This window comes from Aristolochia californica, unplaced genomic scaffold (genome assembly GCF_029961685.1).
Source record: "Aristolochia californica isolate CCGP_79_NKW_82.1479 unplaced genomic scaffold, dmAriCali1.0.hap1 SCAF_2, whole genome shotgun sequence".
Classification (NCBI taxonomy): Eukaryota; Viridiplantae; Streptophyta; class Magnoliopsida; order Piperales; family Aristolochiaceae; genus Aristolochia; species Aristolochia californica.
Window position 1 is genome coordinate 5,646,248 of NW_027181881.1, and position 17,505 is coordinate 5,663,752.

General features: G+C 37.2%; 2 protein-coding genes and 1 pseudogene across 6 annotated transcripts; 1 reads left to right on the forward strand and 2 right to left on the reverse strand.

Moving 5' to 3' along the window:
* Positions 1-332: 332 nt before the first annotated feature.
* LOC137956168 (uncharacterized) lies at positions 333-7,719 on the reverse strand. Its single transcript, XM_068803540.1, has 6 exons — positions 7,450-7,719; positions 3,139-3,378; positions 2,483-2,594; positions 2,222-2,396; positions 1,727-1,967; positions 333-909 (listed from the first exon to the last, which is right to left on the reverse strand). Exons 1-6 carry the CDS (start codon positions 7,631-7,633, stop codon positions 614-616), a joined length of 1,248 nt encoding a protein of 415 aa, XP_068659641.1. The 5' UTR covers positions 7,634-7,719; the 3' UTR covers positions 333-613.
* LOC137955422 (isoamylase 2, chloroplastic-like) lies at positions 3,630-6,453 on the reverse strand (annotated as a pseudogene).
* Positions 7,720-8,051: 332 nt separating the features above from the next.
* Positions 8,052-15,822, forward strand: LOC137955571 (protein SENSITIVITY TO RED LIGHT REDUCED 1-like). 5 transcript variants are annotated; one of them, XM_068802576.1, is made up of 5 exons: positions 8,052-8,151; positions 11,363-11,515; positions 14,632-14,745; positions 14,947-15,257; positions 15,339-15,822. In XM_068802576.1, the coding sequence occupies exons 4-5, from the start codon at positions 14,955-14,957 to the stop codon at positions 15,798-15,800; spliced, it is 765 nt and encodes a 254-aa protein (XP_068658677.1). In that variant the 5' UTR covers positions 8,052-8,151; positions 11,363-11,515; positions 14,632-14,745; positions 14,947-14,954; the 3' UTR covers positions 15,801-15,822. The 5 variants fall into 5 exon arrangements, with proteins under 5 accessions (XP_068658677.1, XP_068658673.1, XP_068658674.1 ...); XM_068802572.1 differs by having other exon boundaries at positions 14,947-15,822; XM_068802573.1 differs by lacking the exon at positions 14,632-14,745 and having other exon boundaries at positions 14,947-15,822.
* Positions 15,823-17,505: the final 1,683 nt, after the last annotated feature.

Below are 17,505 nucleotides of genomic sequence, written 5' to 3' on the forward strand. Positions count from 1 at the left end.
AACAAGTGCTACAATGTTTCATGGTAAGTATGTTGTTGGATTTGCCACCTGCTGGTTTGGCGTTCTTTGACTTCAATTTGCCAGCAATTTTTGTGCTCTCCGTCCACAATTCAGAGTTTGCTAGTTCCGAAGAATAAACAGAGTTACATAGTTGAACACAGGTTGCCATCATTTGAGTTCTTCATTTGCCAATAGCTCCAAATTAAAAAGAGAGTCACCATTAAGGGTTTTGCATTTAGATACATTGACAGCAGATATCGCAATGTAAAAACCAGTGAAGTTAATGTGTGAAAGATCTTTGATACAAGAAGTCACCATGTAAGATCAAGGCATCAAGATCTAGATGGACATTCTTCCATAAAAAGTATATAAATATCCAATTAAAAAACAGCAGTCAATAATGACAGTCTATACAATAAGGCAATTATAATAATTCCCTGTTCCTACTTTCTGTTTCTGTTGTCACAATCATTCATATAACAAAAGCAAGAAAACGTACAGTGATGCACTACAATAACTTAACCTTTACAATAACTTATACAAATGCAGGCAAACTGTAAATCACCTAGCCAACACAATGCTGCTATATTTAATAGTAGTAGGGCATCTTAACTTAAGAGAAGACCCTGTCGGGAATGATTACAGGAGCCAAAAGTGACCAAATATAAAGAGCAGCAGTGACCCACTCTGTGCATATGCGAACCCAAACTGATGTCCAACCAACATCAATCAGCTGTGAACTTCCAGAAGTTGAGCTGCTCCACCCTGTAAGTAGCATGGCGGAGTACATGCTAGCAAGAGCGAAAATTAGATGGAAAAAAGTGTAGTTATAGCTAACAGGCTTCCCTTCACTTTCTTTCTCATTTTTGCTCGACTCTACATCTGTTTGCAACAGAGGACTTTTTGCACCTGCAATATGGACCAGAAAAATGGTGTGAATTACATAGCACAGGTGGGTCAATTGCCTCTTTCTCAGTTCAGTAAAGCTCTGCGCCATTTAACATCTTCAAGCCAAGTAACACGTCTACATAGCGTACTATGAATCCACAAAGAATGTACTAAAACCACTGGTATAGCTTCTAAGGGATTCATTAAACATGCACGTGCAGACCACTGGTTTATCTGTAAAACGCCATGGCCATATGTTACCATTACCACATTCTGGGGGCTTTGTCAGCTCAGCATGTAAACCCCTAACAGTATTCACAGTAGGAGGACTCACAATAAGGAGATCTTGCAAGCCATCAAAGAATCCTAAGAGCATACACATTGACAGCTCAAATTAAGATGTACTGTTTCAAATTTGAAGCGAAGAAATATGCAATATTAAGGGTGGAGAAAGACTGTAAAGTTGAGAGGAATTTGGTAAAATCTCTAACAGTGATCCACTAAGTGGATTTTGTCTGGGTAGTGTGCATGGTAGGCTACCAAACATCCAACCTCGGATACATACAATACTGCCATCTTGTATCAACGTCACGAGTTAGACATGGAAAGTTAAGCATCTACAAAGGCCTCATGAATTATTGCAATTGTTCAAACAACCTAGAGTGCAAAATAAAGCTTATGATCATATCATTCCATTACCAAACTCTCAAAGATTTTCTCATTGCTTATGGGCAGGAAAGGTTAAGGAGCAAAACGACTCAAAGACAACACTGAGGAAAATGACATTAAGAGAACATTAGAAAAAACAGAGAGTTTAACTGTCTAAAGGGTTTACTACCTGATTTGGGAGAAGAAGGCGGTGAGAGGAGGGTTGTGGATGAGCCTGCACGAACAGCCGAATAGAGAACTGAGAGAACTGTAGTGAGCATTCCAAGAATAAGGGTTCCCGTAGAGACTCCCTTGGAGTGCTTGTGAAGACCATTGCAGGCATAATCTCTGGGCTCACTTGAGAGACCAGTGTAGCATAGGTATCCACAGTATACGGATATTACAGAAGCTGGTAAGAGACTGCCATTCACCTGTATATAAGCACGGTGCATGAGTTTGCCTTATTATGCACAAGACATGGCATGAAATCAAGAAACCAGTATCCCACCAACTGGATAATCCTAATAACCTGATTCTAGGATTTTCATTTTTGTTACAGACAATACATGAAGCACCCATTAGGAAGCATCTGTATAGATTCTAGGACTTCGCCAGTTGGTGGGAAGGCTCTTTAAAAGGTGGGCTGGGTTGGCTGCACTTTATAGAGTTCTAGTGGTTAATTTACCTTTGGATGCAATGCAATAACTGCAAATATAAATCCGAGGACCATAGTCAAGGTAATGAAGAAAACATTGAGCCCACAGTCATTGCCTGAGGGGTTAAACCAGATGAAGAGGACAGCTGAGAAAGAATATGTTGCAAGATAGCAAACCACTGATACCACAAGCAATGCGATGTACCTGAACAGATTGATGAATATCAGAAAGTGAACAGAATCGTGCTTTAGAAGCCATGCCAAATGAGTGAACAAGTAAAGTGGACCCACCATTTTTGCTCATCTCTCTGGACCCATGCATCATTCCATGTATGAGTAAAATCCAGCAAAAGAATCACTTGAACAAGTAGAAATAATCCTGAGCCAAATTTTGATAGTATTTCTGCAATAGGATAACAAGTAATGAAACATTTCTTCTCATGGTTGAAAGAAAAAACCTTTCATTTTGAGTATCTATCATCAAGCATTAATATTTTACTCAAAGCATCCAGAGAATAATGGCCAGTTGTCATAACCATAAAAGTAACAACAAACCAGACATAAAAAGTGAGATTTCTTAAGCAAAAAATCATGAGAACCTGCATATGGGATAGGTTTGTTATTTCACCAGTAAGACCATGTGTGAGTATAGAAATCAGCAATGACAATGACATGATTTGAGTTATCGAATTTAAGAAAGCCACTATGAGGTATATTGGTCAATAGAGATCAACACAGTACACTTCACATTGACTCAAACTTAAATCAGTGAATAGAGATCAATACAGTGCACTACGTATTGACTCAAATTTATCCGTCTTTGAGGTACTCTATACTGAACTGGTGAACCATGTCATTCAAAAGGCAAAAAACAGATAAAAAAACAATTGATTATAAACTATTGAAGGCAAAAGAAGATTCCCAAGCAGCTATCTCGTGAAGCATACCGTACACTGTGATGACAACATTAGGAATGAAGAACATCAGCACAATTAGTAAAGCCCAAATTACTATTTTTGCCATCCATCCACCATGGTGCCATGAATTTCGTTTATCATTCTGGTTCTTGACACCAATCATCATGAGGGCAAATATTGTGAAAAACAAGAAATTTCCCAGACTAACACGAAGAACAGCACTCGTCTGAAACCATTCTTTTGAGGGGGTATGAGAAAAAGAGTTTATCCCTGAAAAAAGGAAACAAGCAAATTCTAGTTATTTCTCACTTGAAAGTAATACAGAAAAGTGTACAAGCTTCTTCAACATCAAAATGTGACACCGTGCAAAAAGTAATGTTTGAACCCGTACTGTTACAAGAGAAAACAAGAAAAGATAAAGCCAGCCCCCCCCCCCCCCCCCCCCCCAAAAAATAAATAAATAAATAAATAAAATTAAAGAAATCCTGACAGAGTTCTCAAAATTACATGGTTTAGCATCACTTTTCATTTTCAACAAATAAAACACAATACATGGATCATTCTACAAAATAAAATAACCTCATGCAATGCAATGACAACAGAGGATTCCTACATATTTAAAAAAAATTATACAAGAGACATTTAAGCTGAAAACTAACAGAAATGACACTGCAATCCATAATTTTTGACAGTCCTCAAGCACTGGCACTGAGCTCTTCAAACAGAGCACAACTGCGAGTCTTTATTCCATATGTTGATAAGTCTGCATTCTCTTCGACAACAAGAACACCATCCTCTGAGAAAATTCCTGGGAGTGACAAAGCAGTGTCAATGAAGCAAACCCGTGTATTTCCCTCTGGTATTTCAGGAAGAATTACATTTTGGAAAGTGTCACTGGCACTGAGTGCAATAAAGAGGCCACTCTTATCATTCTGGGTCTTCTCATTGGGGTTGAGCTTGCTCATTTGCTTGCCAGTCTATATTTTCTTCCTTCAAGAAGTTTTTACTTTGAAGAAGATCACCTCTCCTCATTCTAAGTTTACTCAGGAATGCAGTAAACTCTGTTATTTGAACCCCAAATCCAGTACCAAGAGCTCCCCAATCAAAATGCTTTCTTGAGGTATAAGATGGGGATCCACTTGTAGAACAACAACATTCATCACCCATATTAAGAACAGGGACACCAAGTGAGATGCATAAGATAAAGAGAAAATTTCTTATCTGTTCAAGCCGTGTCTCAAGAACAATACTTTTTTTGGTGGGGCCCTCTTCACCACAATTCCAACTTAATTCTGGAGAATGCCCATCACTACTGAAGCTGACTAAGTTAACAAGGGAAAGTCCAAATTTTTTTGCAATAAAGTTAAAAGAAAATGATGGTCCTCTTCCATCTGAAAAGATGTCACCACTTACACATAGTTGGGTAGCAACGTTACTGAGAAGACCTTTACCCCTCAAAGTTTCTAACATCCTAACAAAATTTTGAATTCATTTCAGCCCACCTTTTCCAGTGAGGGAACTTGATTCCCTTATGAGAAATACCAAGTACGGCCCTGCAGTCAACAATGATCTTAGTCTAAGTAAGTATTGGATCAAATACAATTGCCTCAACCAGAGGTGGCCACGACAAAGAGATTAAGTGTCCATGAATCAAAATTCATCGATAAGAAATTCCAAGACCCAGTAACGAGACTGTCCAAAATTATACGCTAGACAATGGGGTAATTTGCATTTCAACACATTACCAGTGTCTGTGCCCACATCTGCACCGACAATATAATAAGATGAATTATCAATTCCTCGGTATGATATTATTTCAGAGTACACATCAATCCCTTCAGCAGTTCGTGAGAAAACAACCTCCATTAGGACCTCTATGCCATTTGCATGCAGTATTTTGACATGGAATTTACAGCCAATAAACCATCACAGGTAGGAACATAGTAGTTAAAAGTTGAAAAGAAATGGTACGGAATATACGGCCACTTTTTTCCATCAAAGGGCAATACTGGCTCCAACAAGATCGCATTTATGCCTAGACTTTTGAAATGATGAAGCTTCTGAATAACACCAAGAAAGGTACCTCCAACATCACTAGGCAAGTCAGTAGATTTGTCCTCTGTAAACCGACCCACATTTAATCTGTAAACCATCAGTTTCTCCATTGGTAGGTTTGGCCAAACTTCACCTGTCCAATCAAAAGAAGGTTCCTTGCACAACCATCCAAGGCACTTGGTTAGTGATATTGATTCTCCTCCATTAGGCCAAAAAGATCCAAGAATTTTAGCATAAGGATCCAAAAGAACATATTGAAAGTGAAACCCAACTCCTTTACCCTTACACTTAAAGCCATATTTCACATATGAGTCAATGTCTTTCAACAAAACATGCCACATATCACCTGTTTGATTAATATGTGGGGCCAACTCAATTTCTAAAGCTGGGTCACTTCCCATATCATCTGTGTACAAGCACAAAATGACACTTTCAGCATTCCTTGAGAAAGTGAAAAATTTACAGACCCATCCTTACAAAAGGAAACACCCAGGGGAGCAGGGTATCTGGAGCCAAAACCAACAAAAAAATTTGCTTTTCTATGGGTTCGCACTTCTGAATCAGCATTACTCTTTGAAGAGGTCAACAGAACAAATGATAGGTAAAAAGGTGCTTCTTGAATCAAATTCCAGCTCTACTTCATATGTGCCAGATGATTTCTTGGCAAAAATGGAGTATATAGCACTAGGACATTAACAGTTAAAGTCTTGAACCACCGAAACAGTTGCTCCACTTGAGTACCAGCTTCAGGTCATTGGTCCCATCCGAAAGGGATAACACTTCAACAAATACCACATACTTTTCATTTTTTCTCCACATTGATGCCTTTACCTGCCCAGTAGTCTCTGTCCTAAACAGATAAGTAGAAGGAGATGTCTTTTCTTTATCTTCAGCTGTATCAACCTGTTCTTTTGCTTCTGCTTCACTGCTCTAATAAAAAAATGACCCAATTTGTAATGTACTAAAGCCTTTTAGAGCTCAGAATAAATGTTGTTTGCTTCCCCTAAAAATATTTCTCTGGGCAGTTACTTTCCCTCTCTTGTAACCATGAACTACTCGTGTTAATGCTGGTAACCTGAAATCTTCAATGATTGGACAGCAAGCTTTGATCAAATGCAAGGGGGTAGAAGTTGGCATGAATATAAGCAGGCAAGTCGTGAAGTGGTTCTCCTACAGGGTTCGTTTTGTCTGGTGGGGTTAAAGGAGAAACAGTTAACTGAACAGGTACCTTTGAGCACAGGAAACAAGATTACAGAATTGAAGGCCATTAGCTGCTGGATCAGTTTCCATCTCTAATATCAAAATAAATTCTCGTGGAAATTCTTAAAAAAGGTCTAAGTTTTACAAAAGAAAATTTCCATTATCTGCCCCTGGGAGCTTTGCAAACATTATTTCGTTCATCTCGTCATCATCTGTGTGATGTAGAAACCAGATAAAATTGCATCAAGCAAAGTACATGAATGAGAAACAAACCCTCACCCGTCCAATTAGCAAATTCGGAAGAGATGCAATTAAATGGACAGTTAGTGCAAGCAAACAACCACGAAGACTCCCAATCACTTAAAGAAAACAAATTCACCCCCAAGCATAAAAGAAAAAGGCGATCCTCACATAATCGCAGTGTAAACGGATGATGAAATAAAATAACCCACTACCACGACAGGAAACGTACCACAAGCCAAACAAATCGGAACTTAGAAAAAAATTATAGAAAATTTATTAAGAAGCAATGAACTGATACATAAGCCGAGGAAGAATGAAAGACATACGAAGAGCAACAACAATATCAAGTTAAAAGCTCGGACAATAACAATAAACCCGTCGGAAAAGAAAAAAAAAAAAAGAAACCAGAAATTTTAGCTCATAAAATAAGCCGTTAATAGTGTAGAGAATCACGAAAAAAGTGAAAATAGGAGGAAAAAGAAGAAGAAGAAGAAGAAGAAAATTCCAAGTGCGACCATTCATAACAGAGCAGTAAAAGGAAAAATGACAACGTTGAACAAAACTACGTCATGAAAGTAAGAGGATGAGAGCATGAAATAATGAAAAGTAGCTTCTAAGGCAAAATTAGCAGTGAATAAGACTTAATCCATGTGGCGTCTACGATATAGACAGACGAGTTTTTTCGGATTCATAAAGAAAGAAAACTAAGAAAAAAATCAAAACAAATACAACAGAGAAAAACAGAGATATTTCACTCAATCATAGTCATAAATTCACATCTAATTTAATAAATGAAAACAATCCCTATTGGTAAAAATTGGTCATTCGGCGAGTGGAAATTACATGGAAGTTTCTCCATGAGAGGAGCAGCAACTTCTCTGAGAATCCATGAGACGATAAGAGAAAGACCAAAAAGACCACAGTATGCGATCCGAGCAGAGCGATTCGAAATTCCAGATGCCACAGAAGAGCAAATACCACAGGTACAAGATGCGCAACAAGAAGCCAAACAAGAAGCTGCCCACATCTCTCCGTCGAAGTTTCTCTCCCGAACAGCCACAAATGACAAAACAACGAACAGAGAGCGCCGCTGGTGACCTCCCTGTGTAAAAGCCGAAAGGTTGGTATCGAAACTCGAGAACCTTCTCGTCGGTGGGGACCGCGAGGAAAGCTTCAATCCATGCCGATCTCTCTATCAGGTTTCACCTTGTGGGCCACTTGATGGACTTCGAGATCTATGGGCAACATATGAAGCACCAAACTGGGCCCACAGATACAACTCTAGAAATGCGACTAGAAAATTTGGAACTTCTTGAATTATTAACTCTAGAGCTTTTGGTATATGGTGGAATAAGAGAGACAGAAAGGGGTATTGTGGGAAATCCATAGGAAGGATTTTTAAAAAAACAACGGAAAGGGGGAAAGAGAAGGGAAGTAAAAGAGAAAGAGGGGGAGAAGGTTCATTCGATTTAGAGAGGAAGGGAGAAAAGAAGAAAGATTGAGAGAAAGGAGAGAGAAGGAAGAAGATAGCATAGGTGGAAAGAGGTAAGTTCAAAATTGTGTTATCCCCCCTTTCCCTCCTCTTCAACCCCTTATAATTTCGTGTTTCTTATTTGATTTGTGGAATGAAAAGTCTTAGTTTTCCTTAGGTTAAATGACGTTTGTTCTTTAATTGGATTTAGAGTTTTGAATTTTTGTATCTGGTAAGTTCGAATCCGAGTTACCCCTCCCCATTTCTTCACTCCTCTCGTTGATTTTCCTAATTTCTATTCTATTTTCCCTTCTCATAATTCGCTATATAATCGCCTTGAGTTTTAGCTTGAGCCGAAGTGTCCTTGGTTCGAATTTTAAACCGTTAGGGTTTTGAAAAGTTGTGTTTTGCTCGGTTTGAGTGTGTTGAGTGGTGTATCGAGTTTCAAAATGTTGATTTGATGGTTCTGATTTGGATCAAAACTAATTGAGTTCTCAATTAGTTCTTTAACTTTTCAGACATTGTTAATCTATGGTGAATTTGACATTGTGGTAGTTTCCTGTTAATGCGTAGTTTTATTTGGGATTTTTGATGAGTTCATCTTTTAATTTATTATGAACCAATGGGTATGTTTCCCTCTTTATGAAAATTCTACAGCCGTTTGATATGAAAATAAGAATTGAGATTTGCATTAAATTAGAAGTGTTTCAAGTTCTGAATTTGTATGGTTCCTTGCATTTTATGTATAACTAGTTGAGGGTAAATTTGGGATACTGAAATTGAAGATTGTGATTTAGTTTGGAGTGGTTTAAGTTTCTGAAATTTCATATACTCCAGTTCAGGCATAATTAATTGGGTGTTGAATAGGGTCTTTTGAAATAAAGGGCCTGAAATCTTTTATGCATGGTTAGGCTTTTTGAAATTCCAGGTTATGGATTTATTGGGTATGTCAATGAATTCCTCCAAATGTAGGTAATAACCAGAGATCGATTTTTCGTCGCGCAATCCCCCGATTTCTTCCTGTTACACATATATAGACTCTTAAGTGATAAAAACTACAGAAAATTACAATAATGCCCCTCCACACTTAAACTATTATAATTCATAAATACATATCAAAATTGAATACGATAACATCCCCCCTCAAATTGATGCTGGTAAGTCAACCAACAACAATTTTCCAACAAAAAATTGATGCCGCTGTCGAGTCATTGCTTTGGTGAAGACATCAGCCACTTGGAGATCCGAAGAAATGTAAGGAAGAGATATCACCCGACTATCCAAGGTATCTCGGATACAATGACAATCAACCTCAATGTGCTTGGTGCATTCATGGAAAACAGGGTTGGTGACAATCTGAATAGCACTAGTGTTATCAGCATGAAGAGGGGTAGAAGTAGTCTGAGGGAACTCAAGCTCCTCAAGAAGACCGCGGAGCCATACAATCTCAGAACAAGCAGTAGACATGGCACTAGGGGTGGCTTCGAACCGAACCGGCTCACGAGCAGCTCGAGCTCGGCTCGGTACCGGCTCGGATCGATTCGGTATCCCTCGAGCTCGAGCCGAGCTTGAGATCCGGGATCAGCTCGTTTAAATTAACAAGCCGAGCTCTACCAAATCCTGGTTCGACTCGACGGCTCGCGAGCCAGCTCGTTAATTTAAACGAGCGACGAGATTTGGGAATTGGGGGTTTGGGATTTCGGGTGTCTCGGGACCAGAAGAGAGTCGCGTCGCGGGACTCTCTTCCGTCTGCCATTGTTCTCCCTTGCCTTCTTCGATTCCTCACTCTCTGTCTCACTCTTCGATTTCTTCGTCTACGATTTCTTCCTTGTTGACAAAACGAAAGCCACGATCCGACGGAAGGAGGTAAGATTTTTATTTAATCTTTTTTTTTTTTCGTCGCCGACCTAACCGTACAAATGTTGTAACTCCCGCAATTTTTTTCAGTATCATCCAGATGTATGCAAGGGAACAACTGAGACGTTCAGTTCCATCTGATCAACGAAGCTTACGATGTAAGTAATTAAAAAATACCTTCTTTCTCTCCAAGTTTTAATCCATTCCCTTGTCTTCCTTCCACAAAATCAGAAAGATTGATTACTGATTTATTCCGGTGACCCTTTTCCGTGTTCATCATATTCTTTAGGGCTTATGGTAGGATCCGGCCTATACTGCACGAAGCTGAAAGCCTGAAACTCAAGAATGGAGTCGCATGAATAATTTCTGAAAGCAGCTTCAGTGGAGGTCTCTTGGCAATTCAAATCTCTGATCGATGTAGACGACATTGAGCCCATCAAACAATTTCAAAACCTCATGTTCGCCTCTCTCTCTCTCTCTCTCTCTCTCTCCCGATTATTTTCCATCGCCTTATCTTTCAATTTTTTTTTCTTTTTGAAATTGCTTGTCTCTGCTTGGACTCTTAGGCTTGAACTGCATCGTTGGAATAAATGAAAGATATCATGGTTTGGATTCTTTCAAATCAAATCAATTGATTTCGTTTTGGCTAAGTGGGTTTTTTGTCCAATTTAACGTAAGTTATAATAAGCCGAACGTCTTAGCTGTTTGTAGGTATTTATTAGTCTATTCTAGCATATTGTTGGGAAACCTGGCGACTGTTGTTAGGTTGAACAAAAAAATACACAATTCCAAAATTCCGATCAATTGTTAGTAAACTATGTCGAAAAGTTTTTTATTGTAAAACCTAGAAATATTGAAGAAAAAACTCTCAATATTTTCTGTCTCTCTTATTAACTTTTGGTGAAGAGGGAATTCAAGGGGTTAGTAAAACCTTGAATTTTGGTTTAGATGTATGTTGATTCCGGTGATGTTGCCTGTGCAGTGTTGAGAGCATAGAATTTTGTAGTTAAACCCTCTCTCTGAAAGTTAGATCATAAAGAAGCTTCTGAGATGTCTGTCGTTTTCTATAACTGTTGCTTGCTATGGTGCATATGTTTTCTCTCAAATTTTGGCAGATATTAAAAATTGGAACAATATTAACTCTAAGACCTTTAATTTAGCATATCTTGTCAATTTTTGGTTTTTGAACCTCTTAAGACCTTTAACACTTGTACACCTTGCATTGTCCTGGTTTTCGTGAGTACTTTCTAAATACAATCCTCTTTTGAGTTCATTGATGTCTGTGTTAGAGTAGGGACTTTGTGATATTGTTATTGAAAGCTACATATCACAGTGGTTTCTATTTGATCTTTTTTTATCTTTTGAACCTTTTATTCTAAAAGATCTTGATCTTTTGTTTGTTCTATTTACCTGATTCCTGTTGTGCAGCTTGGAGAGGCTTCAAGATAGCAATGCAGTGCTCTCACTTTTTAACGACTACTCAGAACAGTGTTATGCAGCTGTTTCTGGTGAAATAGCCAAAAATATACGTCTTGTGAAGTCTATGAAGTTGGACCTGGACTACATATTTCAGAAATTTAGGTAAAAAATGTTTTGATAGATTGGGTTCTTTATGATCCTATGCAAAGCTTAAGAGGCGACCATGTCAAATCTTGGTGGGTTAGTCAACTTATATGCCATTTGATGGGAGAAACTTTAGAGCATTGCAGATAGGAGTTAGATTGATGGTGATGCACCAATGTTAGAGGGCTAGCCAAACAAATCCAGCACCTGTCCAGTGAGATTTATTGAATCAGGAATTACTTCGGATTGTTATATTAGTTTTTACAACCTTGACCAACAGGATATCTCTCATGCTTATCTTATTCACAAGTTGTAGTGTCCAGTTGCTGGTTTACTATAGAAACATTCATCTAATGGTCTTTATGGTTTTATGATGCATTCCCGACCACTATTTTCCATTTCGTAAATCATGCCTAGCTCAAGCCTTGACTAGATTATATAAATTAATTTGTTCCTTGCAGTCATAAAAAATGCAGCTTCAGCTTACCTGCCTCTTGTTATTAATATGTGACTCTTACCTCATTCAAGGATATTTGCTTGCTTATGTACACAGTAATCTTGATTCATATTAATATGAACCTATAGTTGGTTGGTGATTGGATTTGGACTTTTGAACTATAGGCTTATATTAATAAAGACTTTTCATAGTTACTTTTAACTGGTGGATGTGGCCAGTGGTCACCAAAGTTCAAACTCCTTCCCCTACTTGAAGATTATTTTTTTTATTTTTTTTTATTTTTTTGGATTATAGGTTTTCAACGAATTTTCACTTTAAAATCTTATTAAAGTCTTACTTGAAAGTCACAGACACGACATAACAATGTGGACTTAAAGCAATATCAGAGATGAACGTCTGATGCCCTCCTTTTTCTGTTCAGTTGGTGAAAAGAACCTGCCAACATAAATGATTTTCCAGAATAGTAACTTTCTAAGAAATTAAAAGTGAAGGCTTCTAAAAAAAGCCCCTATTTTTCGAGGGTACGTTTCTAGAGAGATAAAACTTTTTTCTAAGAAATAGTTTTTTTCTACCTAGAATAGATTTCCCAAAGGGCACGGGACAAAGTGACCCATATATCTTTTGCAAAAGTGGAAATCAAATGGGAATTCATACTGGCCCTCATGCTCAATCTTATACAGGTATTATATACATAGGTTTTGCCCAATTTTATGTAAAATGTATGCATAATTTTATATACAATTTATTTGATATATATTTTTTGAAAAGTTTTAAATGTATGTTGAAACTCGAGCTCAGCTCGAACTTGGTTAAAATTATTGGGCTTGAGCTCGATAACAATTTTAGGCTCGAGATTGGGCTCGGCTCGAGATCGAGTTCGAAATATTTAAATCAAGCTCGGCTCAAACATAGGCAGGTTCTGGCTCGGCTCAGCTCGATACCACCCTTACACTTTAGTATTATTTCTGCTCTAAATGGGTCATCATCAGTTTCCGTCAGTTCCTCACTCATAAATAGACAGCGTTGCTATTGCCCCCAAGCGTGTGCTTTATCTTGACCACAATCAGGGTAAGCTTCTTCTCTTTGTAGTCCCCGTCATTTGATGTCTCTTTTACTGCCCTTTGATAGGACTCGATGGCACGAATGTCTTAGGCTTTTGTGAAGTTTAGAACGGATATCGTATATAAATTCTAATGTGAAGTTTAGTCCGTTGGTTCATGATTATATAGTGCTCCTGCGAGCTAATGAAGAATTGCGTGAGGCTTCCGTTTGTGATTGTTGAAATTGGCGCATACCTTCATTTTTCAAGTGTTGCTTAGGAAGGTATTAAAGGAATTGGTTGCACGTTGAAGAGGGAAGAATTGTTGGAGTCTTGAGTTTATGCCACATTAGCGTGGTTTTCTGTTTGCAGAGAAGTATTGGACGCGTAAGGTTGAAGGAGACTTGAGTGTCGCTTTGCACTGGCAGTGCTATCTTTTCTTGGCATTTTCAAAATTTATTTCCTAGAATTCAGTGTACACTGTCGTAGATAATTGAACTCTTGGTACTTGGTAGCGTGCAGTGGGTTGGAAGAGATGAGAAACTTGATTTTTCCATCATACCTTTTGTCTTGTGAATATTTTTATCCATATCCTTTTTTGAAGTTGGGTGCATTCTAATGTAATAGATGGTTAGTTGTCAATTTAAATGATCACACTTTTCTCCATCTCCTTATATTTGGCTTAGCTTGGTCGTGTGTTCTCCAGTGGTTTGCTTTATATGGGATTTTTTAACAGTCGGATTTTATGGAAAGCTAGCAACCCATTGAGTTGTGTAATTCACATCTTGGTCTTTGGGTTTCCTTTACTGCTAACAGGTTTGAATAATAATGGGCAAGTTGAATTTTCTGTTGTAGAACTTAGGGCATGCTTGGGGGGGGGGGGGGGTAGAGAGAGAGAGAGAGAGAGAGAATCATTGAGAGAAAATTATATTTAATAAATTTTCTCTCACAAAATGATGGAATTTGGGGAGAAAATAAATAGAAACTTGAGAGAAAAATTTTAAATGTTATTAAGTTTTTTTTTTTTTCACTTGTATCCAAACAAGAGAAACTATATTTCTCTCTCATTTTCTGTAGGCATCCAAACAAGAGAAAATAAACCTCTCTCTTTTTCTTTTTCTCCTTCTCTTTCTCTTCTCTTCCTTTTCTCTTCTCTCCACTTTCTGTGTTCCAAACACAGCCTTAAGCATTTTGGTTTTGGTAAATTTTAGAAATTTGATAATGTAATTTTCAATTTTTTGCCCTGGGGTTTAATAAAATTTTGTCATTCTAAAAAAAAAAGAAATTTGATAACATATTCTTTTTGTGCACACTCTTTTGTGAATGTTGAGATGCCAAATGATTGTCACTGGATATTTTTGTGCAAGAAGGGGCATGTGTAGTCTGTAGATCCATATCATTTGAATCCATAATGCTTTGATTGTTGCTACTGGATCTAGTTCTCAGGCATAGGCATTTTAATGATGGTTCAATGATAGCATTTTAGTATTCTGGTCAATTAATTGAATATGGTTCAATGATCCCATTTAAATATTCTGGCCAAGTAATTGTAATAGATCTGTTTCATTAGATGTTATGGGGATTAGTACTTATTCAGTTTGGAAGCTTATCTGCTCTGTCTACCTCATTCCTCTTCAGGGTCTTACTTATGGAAAACCCTTCATGGTACTAGAAGTTTGTGCCATAGAAGTGGTGCTTTATACTTGCATGACTTGATTAGCCACTTCAAATCAACTTGATAATTATTACAGGGTCAGTAACTAATCTATTTATTGCTGCATATTTTTCTGGAATGTGTTTTTAATCATGAAACTAATCTATGAGCTTTACACTTTAGTATTATTTCTGCTCTAATGAAATTTTTATGCGATGAGTAACAATTCAAATTTATTTCCTATTTTTAACTCCTAATTATTTTTGCTAATTATTTCTTTGTTTTTTTCTTGTCCAAAGCAAACACCATGTCCAGGACAATCTCCAACGGTATTGCTAGTACAGTTGGAAGTTGTACAGCTGAAAATCGTGATGGAGACTGGACTGTTGTTGTTTCACGCCATGGTAAACATAGAACAAGAACATATAATCTCAAAGCTGTTACCCCAGAAGAACCTTGGGTCCCTTCTGATTCAGAATTTGATCCAGTCAGAGTAGCAAAGCTTCTGCAAAAACTGGAATCTTACATAAAGACACTTGAAAACTCAAAATTTTTCCAGACCTTCATCAACCAGCTTGAGAACCCTGAGATTCTCAATAAATTTTCTCAGGTTTTGTCATCTGAAAGGCAATTTCTGATGGTAATCTATGGCATTGGTAGCATTGAATTTTATGATTCTCCTCGTTTACAGCTTTCCCTAGCTGTCTTGCTCAAGAGAAAGTTTGAGTGGATTGGAGAAATTGAAGCCTTTGATCCGGTGATTTCAGTCAATGAATCTAAGGTTTTGGAGGCACTTGGGTGTAGAGTTTTGACAATAAATGAGCAAGGAAAGAGAGAAGCATCTAAGCCCACATTGTTTTTTATGCCACACTGTGAAGCATCCTTGTATGATAATTTGATTGAGGTAAATAGGAAGGCTGAACTTTTAAACAGGATGGTGATATTTGGGAACAGTTTTGAGGAGTATGACCGTTGTGTGTCAATATCCAAGAGAAACCAGTTTGCCGAGTATGCGCGACATTTGTTGGAGACCCGAAGATTTGTAGAAGAGGTTCAGATAGAGACAGTTTCAGAGGAATATTTTAGAGCTTTTAATGAAACAAGTTGGCATTTCTTTCATGTAGACCCTTCAATGGAGCTTACAGAGGTATGATTTATTTTTTTCCTTTACATAATTTGATGATGTTTACCAGACAAGAAGCCATGCTGATTTGATCTGAAATTCCTACACCATACGCGAGCTGAGAATCAATTTTCTCTAGCCAAGGGCCTAGATTATGAAGGACTCAATTATCAGGCCTAGAAGAAGCAAGTTATTGCAAGTCTAGGAAGGTCATCCCAAACAGGGATGGTTGGAATGGCCAGAGGTGAGTCTTTCTAAAATCATCTTAAGGTTATGTCATTTTTATTGGATTATGCAGTTCAATTCCTAAACGTTACTGGACTGCAAAATCAGGAAGACCATTTCAAAGAAGTAAGGTTATGTCTATGCAGCAAATGCCAGTTTCGTCTTCATTCCAAGGAACATCTATCGTCAATGTCCCAGCAACTAACCAGTACTCGAAACCCACTTCTATATTTTATTTATTTATTTATTTATTTATCTACGTAAATAAATATAATTCTAAAAATAATTTATAATTTATAAAACCTTAAAAGACTAAGCACATTGTCATTCTAATGTAAAACAAGTTTTTTAATAGAATATTATACAAAATTTAAGGAAAAAAACACTTGAATTATTTATATATGTATAATGGGTTAATTGTTAAATTGGATGTGGAATAACCCTAATCTATTCCATTAAAAATAAATGGTACATTGATAATCAAATTATAAAATTATTCAAATACCTAATGGGTAAGATAGTAAATAAAAAGCCAGGTAAATCGGTAAAATTAACAACCCTAAGTGGGATCGGTATAAGTTAGCATAAAAAAATAATTCGAATTCTCTAAAGAAATATTAACCTTGTTGTGTTAACCAATTAAGATTATAATTATTCTTTGACATAGTTATCTTTGATTACACTCTTGGAAAAATTATATTTAGAATTTTAAACTCAAATGAGTGATTTCCTATAAACAAAAAATAGTATTTTAGGGTTAAAATGTTACTTATACACCTCTTAGTTTCAAATTAATACTTTATATATCCTTATTATGTCATAAAAATACCTACATAACACTGCCTTCAGTATTTTTAATTAACTCTTAAGTTTAATATGAAAAAACCAAGATACCTATATTAAATATAAAATCATAATTCTTCTATATGCTTGCATAAGGCATATGGTTTTTTTTTTTTTTGTGAGGCTCAATTAAGCAATATTGGATATTCCTATATTGAACAAGTTGTAAGCACTTATACTATAGGAAACGAGCTATAAATCCGAATAGTCAAAATACCATGACTTAGAAGAAACTTTATGATTACCTAAGAGCCTAAAAGTAGAGAAAGCAAAAATAATTATATGTTGTACCATATCAGGAATGAGTATGTTCAGGTTTGTTGAGGTTGTAGGGGCAAGAATAGGAACAATTGGCGAGGCAACAGGCAATGCAGTAGAACTAGAGGCACCAGCGGAGGCATGATAAGCAGTACCCTACTTCCTTTCAGGTCTAATGGGGCAGGAAGAGATGATATGACCCTGTTTCTTACAGTAGTTATAGAACTTCTTAGGGCAATCCTGAGCAATATGGCCAAAGGCTTTACAACCAAAACACTGAACAACATGCATGTCTCTTCCCTTATTCCTCCCCTGTGCTGCATAAGCCACAGTAACAAGGGCACTAACATTAGCCCGATGTTTCATGCTACCCTGAGTTATTATACGCTGCTCCTCACGAAGAAGCTCA

Bases quoted from the DNA above. Each gene is read 5' to 3' on its own strand.
- LOC137956168 (XM_068803540.1), bottom strand. From the start codon at position 7,633: ATGTGGGCAGCTTCTTGTTTGGCTTCTTGTTGCGCATCTTGTACCTGT. The intron at 3,379-7,449 runs GTAATTTCCACT...TCCTTTTTTCAG, and splicing joins TCTCATGGAGAAACTTCCAT to GGATAAACTCTTTTTCTCAT. The intron at 2,595-3,138 runs GTATGCTTCACG...ATCCTATTGCAG, and splicing joins TGTTGTCATCACAGTGTACG to AAATACTATCAAAATTTGGC.
- LOC137955571 (XM_068802572.1), top strand. From the start codon at position 14,955: ATGTCCAGGACAATCTCCAACGGTATTGCTAGTACAGTTGGAAGTTGT.